The sequence below is a fragment of the Octopus sinensis genome, linkage group LG18 (assembly GCF_006345805.1).
Source record: "Octopus sinensis linkage group LG18, ASM634580v1, whole genome shotgun sequence".
In the NCBI taxonomy this organism is placed as follows: domain Eukaryota; kingdom Metazoa; phylum Mollusca; class Cephalopoda; order Octopoda; family Octopodidae; genus Octopus; species Octopus sinensis.
The window spans coordinates 47,694,075-47,711,420 of NC_043014.1; the positions used below are offsets into that span (position 1 = coordinate 47,694,075).

General features: G+C 41.6%; 1 protein-coding gene across 1 annotated transcript in view; it reads left to right on the top strand.

Moving 5' to 3' along the window:
• Window positions 1-17,346, top strand: part of LOC115221657 (39S ribosomal protein L39, mitochondrial) — a 30,661-nt gene that overhangs the window by 11,895 nt on the left and 1,420 nt on the right. The window contains exons 3-9 of the mRNA XM_029791858.2: window positions 3,017-3,156; window positions 7,516-7,615; window positions 9,659-9,720; window positions 11,724-11,836; window positions 13,637-13,784; window positions 14,653-14,727; window positions 15,566-15,613. Coding sequence (XP_029647718.1) covers window positions 3,017-3,156; window positions 7,516-7,615; window positions 9,659-9,720; window positions 11,724-11,836; window positions 13,637-13,784; window positions 14,653-14,727; window positions 15,566-15,613 — 686 coding nt within the window. The remainder of the gene's footprint in view (window positions 1-3,016; window positions 3,157-7,515; window positions 7,616-9,658; window positions 9,721-11,723; window positions 11,837-13,636; window positions 13,785-14,652; window positions 14,728-15,565; window positions 15,614-17,346) is intronic.

Here is a 17,346-nt window from a genome sequence, read left to right on the forward strand (position 1 = left end):
CTCCACGATTGAACCTGTGTAGGTGGCACGTAAAACGCATCCACTACACTCACGGAGTGGTTGGCGTTAGGAAGGGCATCCAGCTGTAGAAACACTGCCAGATCAGACTGGAGCCTGGTGCAGCCTTCTGGCTTCCCAGATCCCCGGTCGAACCGTCCAACCCATGCTAGCATGGAGAACGGACGTTAAACGATGATGATGATGATGATGAGTGGCATCTTATCACACTATCAACACTAGGGAGGTTGTCTGTTGTAGAACTAAAGGGTCACCTCTACACTGTAGCATATATGTGTTTGTGTATTTAGAGGTAAAACTCATTTTTGTCATGCTGAATCCCTGAGAATCTATGTTAAAGGTATGTGTGTCTGTGGAGTACTCAGCCACTTGCACGGACACACAATGACCTGTTGAGGCAAGCGAAGTCGAAATCTAAACCTCATCCGACGACTACACCAACATCAAAATCAATGGAAACTGCAGTTGTGATCCCTGTGCCGGTGGCACGTAAAAAGCACCATCTGAATGTGGCCGATGCCAGCGCCGCCTAGACTGGCTTCCGTGCCAGTGGCACGTAAAATGCACCAATCCGATCATGGCCATTGCCAGCCTCGCCTGGCACCTGTGCAGGTGGCACGTAAAAAGCACCCACTACACTCACGGAGTGGTTGGCGTTAGGAAGGGCATCCAGCTGGAGCCTGGTGCAGCCTTCTGGCTTCCCAGATCCCCGGTCAAACCGTCCAACCCATGCTAGCATGGAGAACGGACATTAAACGATGATGATGATGATGATGATGATGAAGCAGGCTGTTCCATTGATGAGATCAACTGGAACAATTGTCATTTTAAACAACAAAGTGCCAGTGTATCATATATTTAGAGGTTAGACTTCCAGTGCTGTGTATGCGTGGTTAGGCTAAGGAAAGAAATGCAGGGCAGATTTTACGAGCAAGACGCACCAGTAGAAGAACTAAGGATACAGCTCGTGAGATGGTTCCATAACATCCATGGCTTTGGTTAACTTTGCTTAACACTCCAGAGGACTCTACTCCCAACATCACTCACAGAAATAGGTAATGAAGATGGATGGAGATGTATGTGTGTGTGTGTATAGATAGATAGATAGATATATACTTATAAATAGTTAGACCCATGCTAGCATGGAAGACAGACGTTAAGTGATGTTGCTGATGATGATGATGAACACATATGCACATGTGTGTGTGTGCCGGTGGCATGTAAAAAGCACCATCCGATCATGGCCGTTTGCCAGCCTCGTCTGGCACCTGTGCTGGTGGCACGTGAAAAGCACCCACTACACTCACGGAGTGGTTGGCGTTAGGAAGGGCATCCAGCCGTAGAAACACTGCCAGATCAGACTGGGCCTGGTGCAGCCTTCTGGCTTCCCAGACCCCAGATGAACCGTCCAACCCATGCTAGCATGGAAAGCGGCTGCTAAACGATGATGATGATATATATATATATATATATGTATATATATATATATATATATATATACATGATTGCCCTCTGAGCATAAGCCATGATTCATATTCTTTTTGCCCTGAAGCTGTATTCTATTCGTTTCTTATTTATCTCCTCTTTGTCCTTCGTCCATCATGTTCAATTACATTTACTCACTTTCATATGTCCACTTCAGTATCGCTTGTTATCCATGTATTGTTTGCTCTCAACCCTATATTCTCCACAACTTTTGCAGGCACCACCAGCATGGGAAGCATCTCAGTCTTATCATTAATGTTGCAAAACTGAGTAATACCATCTGGTTGATAACTGATGAAGAATTAGGGACCTTCTGTGTTTGTCTTTTGTCTGATTGTGCACACAGTAGACATTACTTTTTTACTTTTCATTTTCGTTTGTGTATTTACTATACATTTTTTCTCATATATATGTGTGTGTGTGTGTGTGGTGTAGAAGGTTGAAAAGGAACACATGATTTGATATATATATATATATATAATGTGTGTGGTTGTGTGTGTGTAGAAGGTTGAAAAGGAACGAAACACATGAGTTGATATATATATATATATATATTATATATATATATATATATATATATATATCTGTGGAAAAAAGTCAAGTAGAAAATGCTAAAATAATTTTATAAAAAACATTTCAGTACCGGTTTCAGTCATTGAGACTTTTTCAACTGTAAGTATGGAAAACAATTAAATTTTGGAAAAATTAAATGTTAATTTTTTTAAAAGAATATTTGCATATATTCAAATACAAGGGGCATTTTCCTTGTCTCTCTTGTTTACTCTTGTGGGTTACAAGAGTAAACAAGAGAGACAGAGACAGGCAGAAACAAGGAAAATGCCCCTTGCATTTGAATACTATGCAAATATTCTTTTTAAAAAGTTTTCATAGGTGCAGGAGTGGCTGTGTGGTAAGTAGCTTGCTTACCAACCACATGGTTCCGGGTTCAGTCCCACTGCGTGGTATCTTGGGCAAGTGTCTTCTGCTATAGCCCCGGGCCGACCAATGCCTTGTGAGTGGATTTGGTAGACGGAAACTGAAAGAAGCCTGTCGTATATATGTATATATATATATATGTGTGTGTGTGTGTGTGTCTGTGTTTGACCCCCTAGCATTGCTTGACAACCGATGCTGGTGTGTTTACGTCCCCGTCACTTAGCGGTTCGGCAAAAGAGACCGATAGAATAAGTACTGGGCTTACAAAGAATAAGTCCCGGGGGTCGATTTTGCTCGACTAAAGGCGGTGCTCCAGCATGGCCGCAGTCAAATGACTGAAACAAGTAAAAAAGAGTATTTAATTTTTCCAAAATTTAATTGTTTTCCATACTTACAGTTGAAAGAGTCTCAATGACTGAAACCGGTACTGAAATGTTTTTTATAAAATTACTTTAGCATTTTCTACCTTGACTTTTTTTCCACATTTATATATATATATATATATACACACATTTACATACATATGTATACATATATTAAGCTTTTCTTCTAAATTTGTTTTATGTTCTGCCAACAGACATAACAGAGTTGTTAATGAAGCGGTCAGTAGTGGCATGTGTTAATGGTCAGTTATGGGACATGCATCGACCTCTTGTTGAAGACTGTCAACTCAGCTTCCTTCATTTCAAACAGGACGACTGTCATGAAGTCAACAGAGTAAGTACTTCAATATATTGTTGTTGTTGTTGTTGTTCTACTCTAAGGCAACGAGCTGGCAGAATCGTTAGCATGCTAGGCAAAATGCTAAGTGGCATTTCATCCGTCTTGATGTTCTGAGTTCAAATTCTACCAAAGTTGACTTTGCCTGTCATCCTTTTGGAATTGATAAATTAAGTACCAGTGGAATACCTGGGGTCAATGTAATCGACTTAGCCCTTCCCCCAAAATTTCAGGCCTTGTGCCTATAGTAGAAAAGATTGTTGTTCTACACTAAAGATCTTATACAATTCTATATTTCTGAGATGTGGAATTTTTACACTGTGTCATAACAACACCACCACAACACAATATTAGATCTGTTATGTATCCTGTTTGCATTAGTCCGACTGGTGCCCTCATCTTAATCGTTGCTTTCCCTATGTTTTGGCTGTGTATGCTCCAGCCTTCTTCTGGTGGCTCACCTTAGTCCCTTGTCTGGGAGTGAACTCAGAACCTCTCGGTGACTGCTTTGTATTAACCAGTGCCTTATCCACTATGCTACCTTAAAAATTCACTCTGTCACTGTCTACAGGTATAGCATAGTAGATAAAGGTGTTGGTTACTGCAGTGCAGTCACCTCAAAGTTTCTAAGTTCGGTCCCAGGCAAGACACGAAGGTGAATCACAAGACACCTGAAGACGGCTGGTGCATACACAGCCAAAATGTAGCGAAAGCAATAATCAAGATGAGGATACCAGTTTCATCATCATCATCATCATCATTTAACGTCTGCTTTCCATGCTAGCATGGGTTGGACGATTAACTGAGGACTGGCGAACCAGATAGCTGCACCAGGCTCCAATCTGATCTGGCAGAGTTTCTACAGTTGGATGCCCTTCCTTACGCCTATCACTCTGAGAGTGTAGTGGGTGTTTTACGTGCCACTGGCACGGAAGCCAGTTTGTTGCTCTGGCAACGATCATGCTCGGATGGTACTATTAGCACTCCACTAGCATGGATGCCAGTCATCGAATTTGATTTCAATTTCACTTGCCTCAACAGGTCTTTGCAAGAAGAGCTTAGTGTCCAATGAAGGAAAGGTATGCATAAGTGGGCTGGTTACACCCCTGGCATAGGCCACGAGGTTATGGTCTCAGTTGGCTTGCCGAGTCTTTTCAAGCACAGCATATTTCCAAAGGTCCCGGTCACTAGTCATTGCCTCGGACTAATGTAAACAGGGTACATAAAATAGAGATCTAATATTGTGCTGTGGCAGGTTGATTAATGTTGTGTTGTTGTGACACAGTGTGATGGTTATACAGCAGAGTGTAGTGTGGTACAGACATGCTGTGTAGCGAATTACTTTTGGTCGTAAATGTGTTCTAGTCTGTCTTGTGTATGTCTAAGTGTCCCATCTGCTGAAGATAAGGTCAAGCAGTTGCTGTGTGTGACACTGGGTAAACGGATGTGTTGCTGGGATTAAAAGGGCCACCGTCATCAAACACTTTCACAACTGATTCATCATCATCATCATCGTTTAACGTCCGTTCTCCATGCTAGCATGGGTTGGACGGTTCGACCGGGGATCTGGGAAGCCAGGAGGCTGCACCAGGCTCCAGTCTGATCTGGCGAGGTTTCTACAGCTGGATGCCCTTCCTAACGCCAACCACTCCGTGAGTGTAGTGGGTGCTTTTTATGTGCCACCTGTCTGAAAATTATGTTAATGATACAAATGTTTTTGGAATACTCAACCACTTGGACACATAAATGCAATGAGTAAATAGTTCTGTTGATTGAGCAATCAGAATACTCATTGTTGAAACTAGCAGTGGGTTTATTGAGTTTTTATTCTACCCCAACACCATATATGGTCATAGCCGAGGTTCTGAAGGCATAGTGTATATGCAAACAACTGGATCCTTCCCCCAATGTTCCTAAAGAGTCTACAACTGCTGCTTCTTCCTTTCTTCCCGAAACATGGATAACTGCAGCCCTCTCTTGAGCCACTTCCTATTGACATTCATCCTTTGTTCTTACCATTCGACCGTTTCCACCCTTGTTTATATCCATCTTTCATCTCCCCGACATGCTTACGACCTTTAACCCCCGACCCTTATCTCCTTATCGCTCATCCTTCCATCACTCTCCTACCCACTGTATTCTGCTGCTGTTGTAAGAAATGAAAGCAGAACCTGTTCTTCTGTGCCATATCTGTGCTACTACTCACCAATTCCCTTCCTCCAAGCTTCTCCCATTTGACATCTACCCTCATTTTTATCATCATACCTCCCCACAACTCATATTTACCACTCCCACCCCTGTTCATCATTCACAGCATTCATCTTCTATGTACACCTTATTTCTTTACTACCCACAAGGGGCTAAACACAGAGGGGACAAACAAGGACAGGCAAACAGATTAAGTCAATTACATCGACCCCCAGTGCGTAACTGGTACTTAATTTATCGACCCCGAAAGGATGAAAGGCAAAGTCAACCTCGGCGGAATTTGAACTTAGAATGTAAAGGCAGACGAAATACGGCTACGCATTTCGCCCGGCGTGCTAACGATTCTGCCAGCTCGCTGCCCTTTTCTTCTATGTACACCTGACTTACCTCTACCCCATGTGTTTATGTACCTCTCGCTCCCACCCTCTTACTACTTTACCTGTACTTCCTGACTTCTGTCTGTATGCTTTCCTTTATTCACCTTCCTGGACATGTCACCATAAGGGTACGTTCTGGTACCTCATCACCACTATATTTATCTCTCTTTGTGGCACCACAGCAGCCACCTTCACCCACAGAGATGTAAAATGCAAGGTTACCACAAGTCTTTTCCAGAACAATAAACTACACTTCTATACTTCCCATCATACTTCAATCTCTCAACATCTTGCAAGAAGTGACTACAATATCTCTTATCCAAGGCAGCGAACTGGCAGAAATGTTAGCACTCTGACCCAGATGCTTAGCAGTATTTTGTCTGTCTTTAGGTTCTGAGTTCAAATTCCGCCGAGGTCGACTTTGCCTTTCATCCTGTCGGAATCAATAAATTAAGTGCCAGTTGTGTACTGGGGTTGATCTAATGAACTGGTGCCCTCCCAAAAAATTTTGGGCCTTATGCCTAGAGTAGAAAAGAATATCTCTTATCTTCCATCTCAGTCAAAGGAACTCTCTAATCTTTGGTCTTGCAAATTACAAGATCACCTCACTAGTGCTGGTGTCATGTAAAAGCACCCAGTACACTCTGTAAAGTGACTGGTATTAGGAAAGGCATCTAGCCATAGAAACCATGCAAAAACTGAAACACTGGAGCAAAACCCAGTCCTTGTTGGATCCTCTCAAAACGTCCTTCCCATGCCAGCATTGGAAGCCAATGTAAAAATGATGCTGATGTTCAGACTATAATAAATACACACATTCATGTGTGTTTGTTTAGATTATATATTGATGTGTGTGTTTATCCATGAATGAAGACATTCCAGGTATGATCGTTCCATGTTTCACTCACACATGATATATCCAAGTCACTTCAACTCAGCTCTGGTCCACCATTTCTATGATCAAAGACATTCCAGGTGTGTCCATCCCATCTGTTATTCAGTAAAACTGTATCTAGGATTACGTTATCTAATATTCCCTTCCTTTGTTTTTAACAAGGTTCAGTGGAATTGAGGTAGATTTGGTTGAAATTTTTAGCGGGTCAAATGGCTGTATAGTGGCTCCCTCCTTGACCCCAGTGTTGTGTATGTGTTTGTGTTTTTTCATCTGTATGCATGTGTTTATACAGTGTGTTTGTCTGTTTATATAATACTAGCAGTATCGCCCGGCGTTGCTCGGTTTTAAGGGAAATAACTATATAAGCATTTTTAGAGAGTTACTTCCCTTTAGATGCCAATTCGGGCTTTCTTAGCCATTTCTGTTTTTGGTCTTCAAGCCATGAAGTCGTTGTTCTAAAAGAACGCTGGTCTCCTTGACAACGCATTACGACGTTGATTTCTTTACACTCCCTTCCCCACAGCTTCACGAGGAGGGAAGGGGGAGAAGCAAACAGTGCAGGTGTGACCATGGACGCCAACTCCGCTGCCATCGACACACGAAAAATTATGCATTAAAATGGAATAAAAAATGATGTTAATTATTTTTTAAAATCGTAGACTCATCGTAGACGCGCGCTAATACTCAGACGGGCTCGATATGAATCACGACTATAAGATACCCGAATTTGGTTAAACTGCACCGCAAAATGTGGGAGGAGTTAGGAATCTAAATCGAAGGGGACAGACACTCACACAACTAGAGTTTTATATATATAGATGTGTGTGTGTGTCTGATATCAGTCACAGTTATCAAATGTAATTTATATATTTTCAGGCATTTTGGAGGTCCTGCTCTTTTATACTGGGTTACGTTTTAATGTCAGCATTTAAAGATGAGTGCCATGTGGAGCTGTGCCGCTTTCCATCCCCTAATGGTGAGTGTTAACTTTAAATACCAACCTTCACTTTTAACCTGCCTGTGGTCAGTAAAGCCTTGAAATGGCAATTTATTAACCATAGTTCTCGATTTTACTCTGGCCCTAAATCCTTTATAGATTGAATAACCCCATCGTGGGGCTTTTTGTACAATTCGAGTTGTTGACCTTTTGTTCTTCCTTCATACCCGAAGTCAAATATTTATTTACGTCAACACTAAATGTGTGTTATGAATGTGTCTCTGTATGTATATATGCATGTGTGTGTATGTATGTGTCTCTGTATATGTGTATGGATATATGGTTGTTTTGTTTTTGTTTTTACTTGTTTCAGTCATTTGACTGCGGCCATGCTGGAGCACCGCCTTTAGTCGAGCAAATCGACCCCAGAACTTATTCTTTGTAAGCCTAGTACTTATTCTATCGGTCTCTTTTGCTGAACCGCTAAGTTACGGGGACATAAACACACCAGCACCGGTTGTCAAGCGAAGCTGGGGGGACAAACACAGATATACAAACATATACACACACACACACACACATATATATATATATATATATACATATATACGACGGGCTTCTTTCAGTTTCCGTCTACCAAATCCACTCACAAGGCTTTGGTCGGCCCGAGGCTATAGTAGAAGACACTCGCCCAAGGTGCCACGCAGTGAGACTGAACCCGGAACCATGTTGTTGGTAAGCAAGCTACTTACCACACAGCCACTCCTACGCCTACGTTGTGTGTAAGTATGTAGGTATATGGCAATTTATTAACCATAGTTCTCGATTTTACTCTGGCCCTAAATCCTTTATAAGACAGTGACCTGGCAGAAACGTTAACACGCCGGTCCAAATGCCTAGCGGTATTTCATCTGCCGTTACGTTGTGAGTTCAAATTCAGCCGAGGTCGACTTTGCCTTTCATCCTTTCGGGGTCGATAAATTAAGTACCAGCTACGCACTGGGGTCGATGTAATCGACTTAATACCTATGTCTGTCCTTGTTTGTCCCCTCTGTGTTTGGCCCCTTGTGTGTATTAAAGAAATAGGTATTTCATCTGCCGTTACGTTGTGAGTTCAAATTTCGTCGAGGTCGACTTTGCCTTTCATCCTTTCGGGGTCGATAAATTAAGTACCTGTTACGCACTGGGGTCAATGTAATCGACTTAATTCCTATGTCTGTCCTTGTTTGTCCCCTCTGTGTTTAGCCCCTTGTGGGTAATAAAGAAATAGGTATATGGGCCTCTTTAAAGCCAGGAACTTTTCAGCACCCCCTCACAAATGCGGAGTGCAACGATAGGCGGAATCAGCAATGACTTATTTGGGTTTTACACCCCCTACCTTTCCTAACATGTGTCTCTTTTATTTGTCTCACATGTGGCACATGGTGTACCAGTTCAGGGTACACAATTAACGAGAGAAAGTGGGACAGACTCTGCATAGACTTTCTACATTTCAAACAAACTCTTTGTGTGCTGGTTATTGACTAACAACGTATTTGATTTACATTTTTACTGAGTGGCCATACACTGTTCTCAACAACGCATGTCATATATATATAATATATACATATGCATATTTGTATGTATGCATGTAAAAGCATAAACACACACACATCTCTCTCTCTCTCTCTCTATATATATATATATATGTGTGTGTGTGTACATAAATATATGCGACTGTCTGCCTCTCCAAATATAATTTTATATATATATACATATATATATATATATCATATATTATATATTATCAATATATATTACACACATATAATATATACATTATATATATATATACACACATACATACATACATACATACACATATATACATACATACGCACATATATATACATATATATACACACACACACACACATATATATATATATACATATACACACACACACACATATACATGCACTCAACACAAACACATTATGTGTGTATATATTTTAATCAATACTTCACATTTGCTCTTCTTCTCCCACTTCCAACATCTTCCACCTCGTTGCTGTAATTAACAACATTGTTCTTTGTCTGCAGTGAAAAGTGGCAGTTTTGTATATGATGCTGACCTGAATTTACCGAACTGGAAGCCAACGTTGGTATGTCTCCGACATCATCTCTATCTTTACACACACACACACCACACAAAATATATCCACATGTGTCTGTATATACTTTGTGTGTGTGTGTATATTTACTGGCATACATTTATATATACATACATACATACATACATAGGCATATATTTGTTTAAAGAAATAGGTATTATGTATAGATCAGCTCAATCAGCTGATTATTAATCAATAACAACCCAGTCATGACCATCATGTCTTTTTTTCTCCAAGGAATTCAGTGTAGAACTACATTAACCAGTGTATCCGAGTTTATTTGAAATGTTAGTTTTTGGGCCAACAGAATTTAGCTGCTATTTCTAACAGATTAGGTGTCTACGTAGAAGATTTAGTGAGTACCAGTGGCAAGGAGTAGCTCACAGAAACAGTGGGTAGCTGTGGCATGGAACTGTAAAAGACATTAATATCAAGTTATAGGTGCCGGTCGCACTTGAAAGCACCCATTATATTCTTGGAGTAGTTAGTGTTAGGAAGGGCATCCAGCCATAGAAAACCATGCCAAATCAGACTGGAGTCTGATGTGGCCTTCCAGCTTACCAGCCCTGGTCAAACCGTCCAACCCATGCCAGCATGGACAATGGACATTAGATGATGATGTTGATGATGATGACTGATTGCTGTGAATTGATGGTGCAGAGATCAGGAATAGCAAGAGTTTACTAAGACATGATGTTGGCGGAGTGATGCCTCGACTCGTTGTATCAGAGCAACATCACTGAACATGTATTGACTTGGTTGAGGTAGGTAAGGTAAGCAGGGTCATAATCTAAGACGTCTATGTATGTTATAGCTCTGTTGTCTTAGATATGTAAGTGAAATCATAGTCATGGCCAATGCCAGTGTCATAGGAATAGCACCCATTACACTCTTATTTCTTTATTGCCCACAAGGGGCTAAACATAGAGGGGACAAACAAGGACAGACAAACGGATTAAGTCGATTACATTGACCCCAGTGCATAACTGGTACTTAATTTATCGACCCCGAAAGGATGAAAGGCAAGGTCGACCTCAGCGGAATTTGAACTCGGAATGTAATGGCAGACGAAATACCGCCAACCATTTCACCTGGTTTGCTAAGGTTTCTGCCAGCTCGCCACCTTCCCATTACTCTCTCGGAGTGGTTGGCATTAGGAAGGGTACCCAGCCATAGAAACCGTGCCAAACCAGATTGGAACCTGGTGTGGCTTACCAGTTTCAGTTTAACCCATCTAACCCATGCCAGCATATAAAGCTGATGCTAAATAATAACGATGAAGATACAGTCTAGGATGTCTACGTGTGTCATAGCCGTAATATTATATATTATGTTGTGGCTAAGTAAGATCTTGTTCTTACTGTTGTTGACGTTGACAAGGGATTTGGTAAACTGATTTGCATAAGTATACTCTACTCTTTACTCTTTTACTTGTTTCAGTCATTTGACTGCGGCCATGCTGGAGTACCGCCTTTAGTCGAGAAAAATCAACCCTGGGATTTATTCTTTGTAAGCCCAGTATTTATTCTATCGGTCTCTTTTGCCGAACCACTAAGTTACGGGGACGTAAACACACCAGCATCGGTTGTCAAGCAATGCTAGGGGGACAAACACAGACACACAAACACACACACACACACACACACACACACACACACACACACATATATACATATATATATATATATATATATATATATACACATATATACGACAGGCTTCTTTCAGTTTCCGTCTACCAAATCCACTTACAAGGCATTGGTCGGCCCGGGGCTATAGCAGAAGACACTTTCCCAAGATGCCACGCAGTGGGACTGAACCCGGAACCATGTGGTTGGTTAGCAAGCTACTTACCACACAGCCACTCCTGTGCCTATGTATGTAAAATCTTATGTTGTGATAACTTGATGTACACTACCAAGCATACTACACCACTAACACCCTCACCACTAACACCACCACCACTACAGTACAGATCTTTTATTTATCTGCAGAGAGAATTATATGCCCTCAGCTCTATTGGTTCTAAGCTCCAATACCAGGATTACAGGTTTGAACCTCTAACAGTCAACGAACAGACAGCAAGAGAAATGTTTCAACACAACAGGTTCGTAACTTTATTTACTTCTAGCTAGTAGTACATTTTTGTCTATCTATACCTTGTGTGTGACTAGGCGGCGAGGTGGTAGAAACGTTAGCACGCCGGGCGAAATTCGTAGCAGTATTTCGTCTGTTGTTACGTTCCGAGGTCGACTTTGCCTTTCATCCTTTCGGGGTCGATAAATTAAGTACCAGTTACGCACTGGGGTCGATGTAATCGACTTAATCCCTTTGTCTGTCCTTGTTTGTCCCCTCTATGTTTAGCCCCTTGTGGGTAGTAAAGAAATATATACCTTGTGTGTGTATCTACGGCGTTCGCCGCTGGAATAAGGAGTGGTTGCAGATCACGCGGTCGTTAGCCTCAAATCGCCAGGCCTGGTTGGCATCTGTGAGAGATGCAGCATTGAGGGTGAATGAAGCCAGCTCAACCCACGCCGGGTGAATACTCTCTCTCTTTTACTTGTTTCAGTCATTTGACTGTGGCCATGCTGGGGTACCACCTTTAATCGAGCAACTCGACCCCGGGACTTATTCTTTGTAAGCCCAGTACTTATTCTATCGGGCTCTTTTGCCGAACCGCTAAGTGACGGGGACATAAACACACCAGCATCGGTTGTCAAGCAATGCTAGGGAGACAAACACAGACACACAAACACACATATATATATACATATATACGACGGGCTTCTTTCAGTTTCTGTCTACCAAATCCACTCACAAGGCTTTGGTCGGGCTGAGGCTATAGTAGAAGACACTTGCCCAAGGTACCACACAGTGGGACTGAACCCGGAACCATGTGGTTGGTAAGCAAGCTACTTACCACACAGCCACTCCTGCTGTAAGAAGAAGGAGAAGAAGTGTGCGTGTGAGAGCGTGTGGCTGTTGTATGATGTATGGATAGTGTCTGTGTTTTCCAGAAGTTGTGTTGTGTCTGGATGGGAGTTATTCTGTTGGTTTTTGTCTACCAACACACTAGTCACCCTGGTGCTATAGTAGAAGTCACTTGTTCAAGGTGTCACACTTTGAGACTGAACCCAAAACCATGTGGTTGTGAAGTAGATTTCTTAACCTCTTATGTGTACATATGCGTACGTGTAGATACACACACACACATTTGTAATATGAGGTTGAATGGTGTTGTTAGTCTCATAGTGATGAATTCAAATATAGGCTGCACTCCGTGTATGGAGTGTTTTAGAGCAAGGTTGCTTACTTTGCTTGCCTCACAGTCTGTCTGGCTAACAAAAAGACTTGACCACAATTAACCGTTTAGTATTCAGTTTACTCTGTTAACCCTTTAGTGTTTAAACTGGCCATATCCGGCCAAAATATTCTACCTATTTTATGTTCAAACTAGTCAGATATGGTCATTCATAGCTACCTTATTGTGTCATTTTAAAAATAAACAATCACATCATTGAAATCTCAAAGCCATGAAATGATGCAGGATTAATTTTACATGGTGTGAATACATAAGCTTTAAATTTGACAGAATAATTTGAATGCTAAAGGGTTAAATGTAATGCTTATTTATTCACATCCATTTGAATTAGTCATGCCTGATCTTGTAGCTTTGCAAATATCAATGACACGATTGCTTAGACCAGATCTGGCCAGTTTGAACATAAAGCTAGTAGAATATTTTGGCCGGATATGGCCAGTTTAAATGCTAAAGGGCTGAGTATTTTGTATGCTGAGTTATAGATATAATTACGACAAACGTATATATATTTCTGAAAACAAAGCCAAAGCTGAAATTGAAACCTTGATGCAAAATGTATATGAGAAATGACAACTTTATTTTCAGATTCAAATTGCAGCAGATTCCCAGCATTGCATCTCAATCAAGTTCCGGAGATAGTATAAACCTGTATCGTGTTGGTGATCATATTGATATCAGCCAAGGACCCATGATATCCTCCACAGCCCATCTGGGTAGATTTTCACTTACAGCAGTATGTTTCACTTTCTTATTATTTTTATCAAACTTTCAAACTTTTTCTTATTGAGAGAACCCTACAGTCCAAAAGTCTGTATTATGTTGAGCGACGCTGCAGTTCAGCCCCTGTCTTGTGGAGTGAACACCACTGTAAATTTCCTGTCATGTCAAAATCCTATAAGTTAGCCCCCTGACACGCTGAAGGATTCATTGGTTTAGCATCTCTCATGTTGAAACCCCTATAACAGCTTCTATCATGTTGAAAGACCCTACAGCTCAGCCTTGCTATCTTGTTTAACAGACCATAGAATTCAACTCCTATCATCTTCAGGGACCAACATTTCAGCCCCTTGTCATTTTGAGGCACTTCACAGTTGCTGCCAGCCTCTCATTTTGAAACCATATGACAGCCACTGTCATGTCAAGATAACCTAAAATTCAGCCCCTGTTTTCATCATCATCATCGTTTAACATCCGTTTTTCGCGCTAGCACGGGTCGGACGGTTCGACTGGGGTCTGGGAAGCCAGGAGGCTGCACCAGGCTCCAGTCTGATCTGGCAGTGTTTCTACAGCTGGATGCCCTTCCTAACGCCAACCACTCCGCGAGTGTAGTGGGTGTTTTTTACGTGCCACCGGCACAGGTGCCATGGGAGTCTGGCAGCAGCCCCGATCGTTTGGTGCTTTTAACGTGCCACCGGCACATACATATATATTGCAAGACCCTACTATTTAGTCCCTCTCATGTTGGGGAACCCCACTGCTCAATCTCTGTTATATTGATGTTTTGTCATAGAGAAATATTTGAAGCCGGTGTACCCTAGTAGAGTACACTAACTACTACTACTACTACTACTGCTACTACTACTACTCTTAAATACTTTCAGATACATAATATTGAATGTCCTGACTATGGAAAATTACAAAGAGTACAAGGGGTAGCGATACCAAACCAGTTCTGGGTAGGTAACATGCTCTTGGTTTTCTTGTTGTTTCATTGTAGCTGTCCTCATTGACATCACCATCATCATCATCTCCATCATCATCATCATCATCCTTAAAGAAACATAATTATTGTTGACTTACATGAGTAGAGGAAGATTTCACATTGGCAGGAGTAACTGACGATACATGTGGATGAAATGAATTGTTGGTCTGTAGTTTCATAATAAGGCTAACATTGGTCAATTGTGCAAGAGAGACTGATGTTTGACTGTTGCGTTTGAGAGACTGTAGTGTTAGTCAGTAATGTACAAAGAAGTAAGCTGGCAGAAATGTTAGCACGCCGGGCGAAATGCTTAGCGGTATTTCGTCTGCTGTTACGTTCTAAGTTCAAATTCCGCCGAGGTCGACTTTGCCTTTCATCCTTCCGGGGTCGATAAATTAAGTACCAGTTACGCACTAGGGTCGATGTAATCGACTTAATACCTATGTCTGTCCTTGTTTGTCCCCTCTATGTTTAGCCCCTTGTGGGTAATAAAGAAATAAGAAACGTTAGCACGCCAGGCGAAATGCTTGGCGGTATTTCGTCTGCCACTACGTTCTGAGTTCAAATTCCGCCGAGGTCGACTTTGCCTTTCATCCTTCCGGGGTCGATAAATTAAGTACCAGTTACACACTGGGGTCGATGTAATCGACTTAATACCTATGTCTGTCCTTGTTTGTCCCCTCTATGTTTAGCCCCTTGTGGGTAATAAAGAAATAAGTAATGTACAAGCGAGTCTGTAGTGTTGGTCAGCTGCATTTGAGAAAAACAACAATATCCATCTGAATTCCTCTGTCTTTCTGTTTCATTGCCAGCTCCACCAATGGACATACAATTTATTGGAGAAACAGTCCCAGAAACTGGTAAGTTCACTGTCAGCTCCCTGTAACATTGGCTGTTAGTGTAGAACTGTCTTTACTTCAGTTGCAACTGTATTAGATCACTACTGTATTGATTTATGTATCACAAACCCTCCTAGTTTTTGCTAAAAAAAAAAAAAATCACAGAAAAAATTATTGTTTGTAGCTTGCTAACTAACCACATGGTTCCGGGTTCAGTCCCACTGCGTGGCATCTTGGGCAAGTGTCTTCTGCTATAGCCCCGGGCCGACCAATGCCTTGTGAGTGGATTTGGTAGACGGAAACCGAAAGAAGCCCGTCGTATATATATGTATATATATATATGTGTGTGTGTGTTTGTCCCCCTAGCATTGCTTGACAACCGATGCCGGTGTGTTTATGTCCCCGTCACTTAGCGGTTCGGCAAAAGAGACCGATAGAATAAGTACTGGGCTTATAAAGAATAAGTCCCGGGGTCGATTTGCTCGACTAAAGGCGGTGCTCCAGCATGGCCGCAGTCAAATGATTGAAACAAGTAAAAGAGTAATGTGTTCAGCTGGTTGGTCTCTTTTACTCTTTTGCTTGTTTCAGTCATTTGACTGTGGCCATGCTGGAGCACCGCCTTTAGTCGAGCAAATCGACCCCTGGACTTATTCTTTGTAAGCCTAGTACATATTCTATCGGTCTCTTTTGCCGAACTGCTAAGTTACGGGGAAGTAAACACACCAGCATCGGTTGTCAAGCGATGTTTGGGAGACGAACACAGACACACAAACGTATACACACATCCACACACACATATATATATATATATACATATATAGGACGGGCTTCTTTCAGTTTCCGTCTACCAAATCTACTCACAAGGCTTTGGTCGGCCCAAGGCTATAGTAGAAGACACTTGCCCAAGATGCCATACAGTGGGACTGAACCTAGAACCATGTGGTTCGTAAGCAAGCTACTTACCACACAGCCACTCCTACGCCTAAAGTAATTGCAGACTTTGTTTTATATATAGACATAAACACACTATGGATGTGTGTGTGTCAATAGATAGACAGATAGATATTTGAACATCACAAAATACACAAAACCAGTATAATACACTCCTGATTATAAGGTGTCTATTCTGAAAAGGGTTTTTGCTATGCATGAATAAATACAGAATTATTACCTTTCATATTAATCCTATCTTCTTATGATCCCTAACTATCACATGGTTCTTAATTTTCACAAGATAGAGTTCCTAAATACTTCTTAACTGGAGCCATCAAACAAACAAATGATTGTTTTGTAATGTGACCCTTACTTATTATCTTGTAACATTACCTCAATTTGTTGTCTTATAACCTCTCCCCTATTCACTTCAGAACTTCTATGCTCTTGTGTGGCCCTCAAACATGCCATGAGCCCAAACCACAATTCTTTTCCTTGTCCCAGTATGTTCAATAAACCTTCTGCTCTAGCCCTCTCCCCAATGTGGTCCCTTTACTATTTGCCTAGTATGTTCCACAAACTGTCTCTCCTCACTTCACCTAAACCACCACCACAAATTAACCCCTTTAATACCAACCCACTTGAGGGTGCTCGTGGATCTGTAGTACAAATGTCATGTTTTCAAAGTTCTGAATTTAAATCTCCCACCCAAAACCTAGTGTTAATTTGTTCCTAATACCAGCTTGGAGGCGCAATGGCCCAGTGGTTAGGGCAGTGGACTCGCGGTCGTAGGATCGCAGTTTCGATTCCCAGACCGGGCG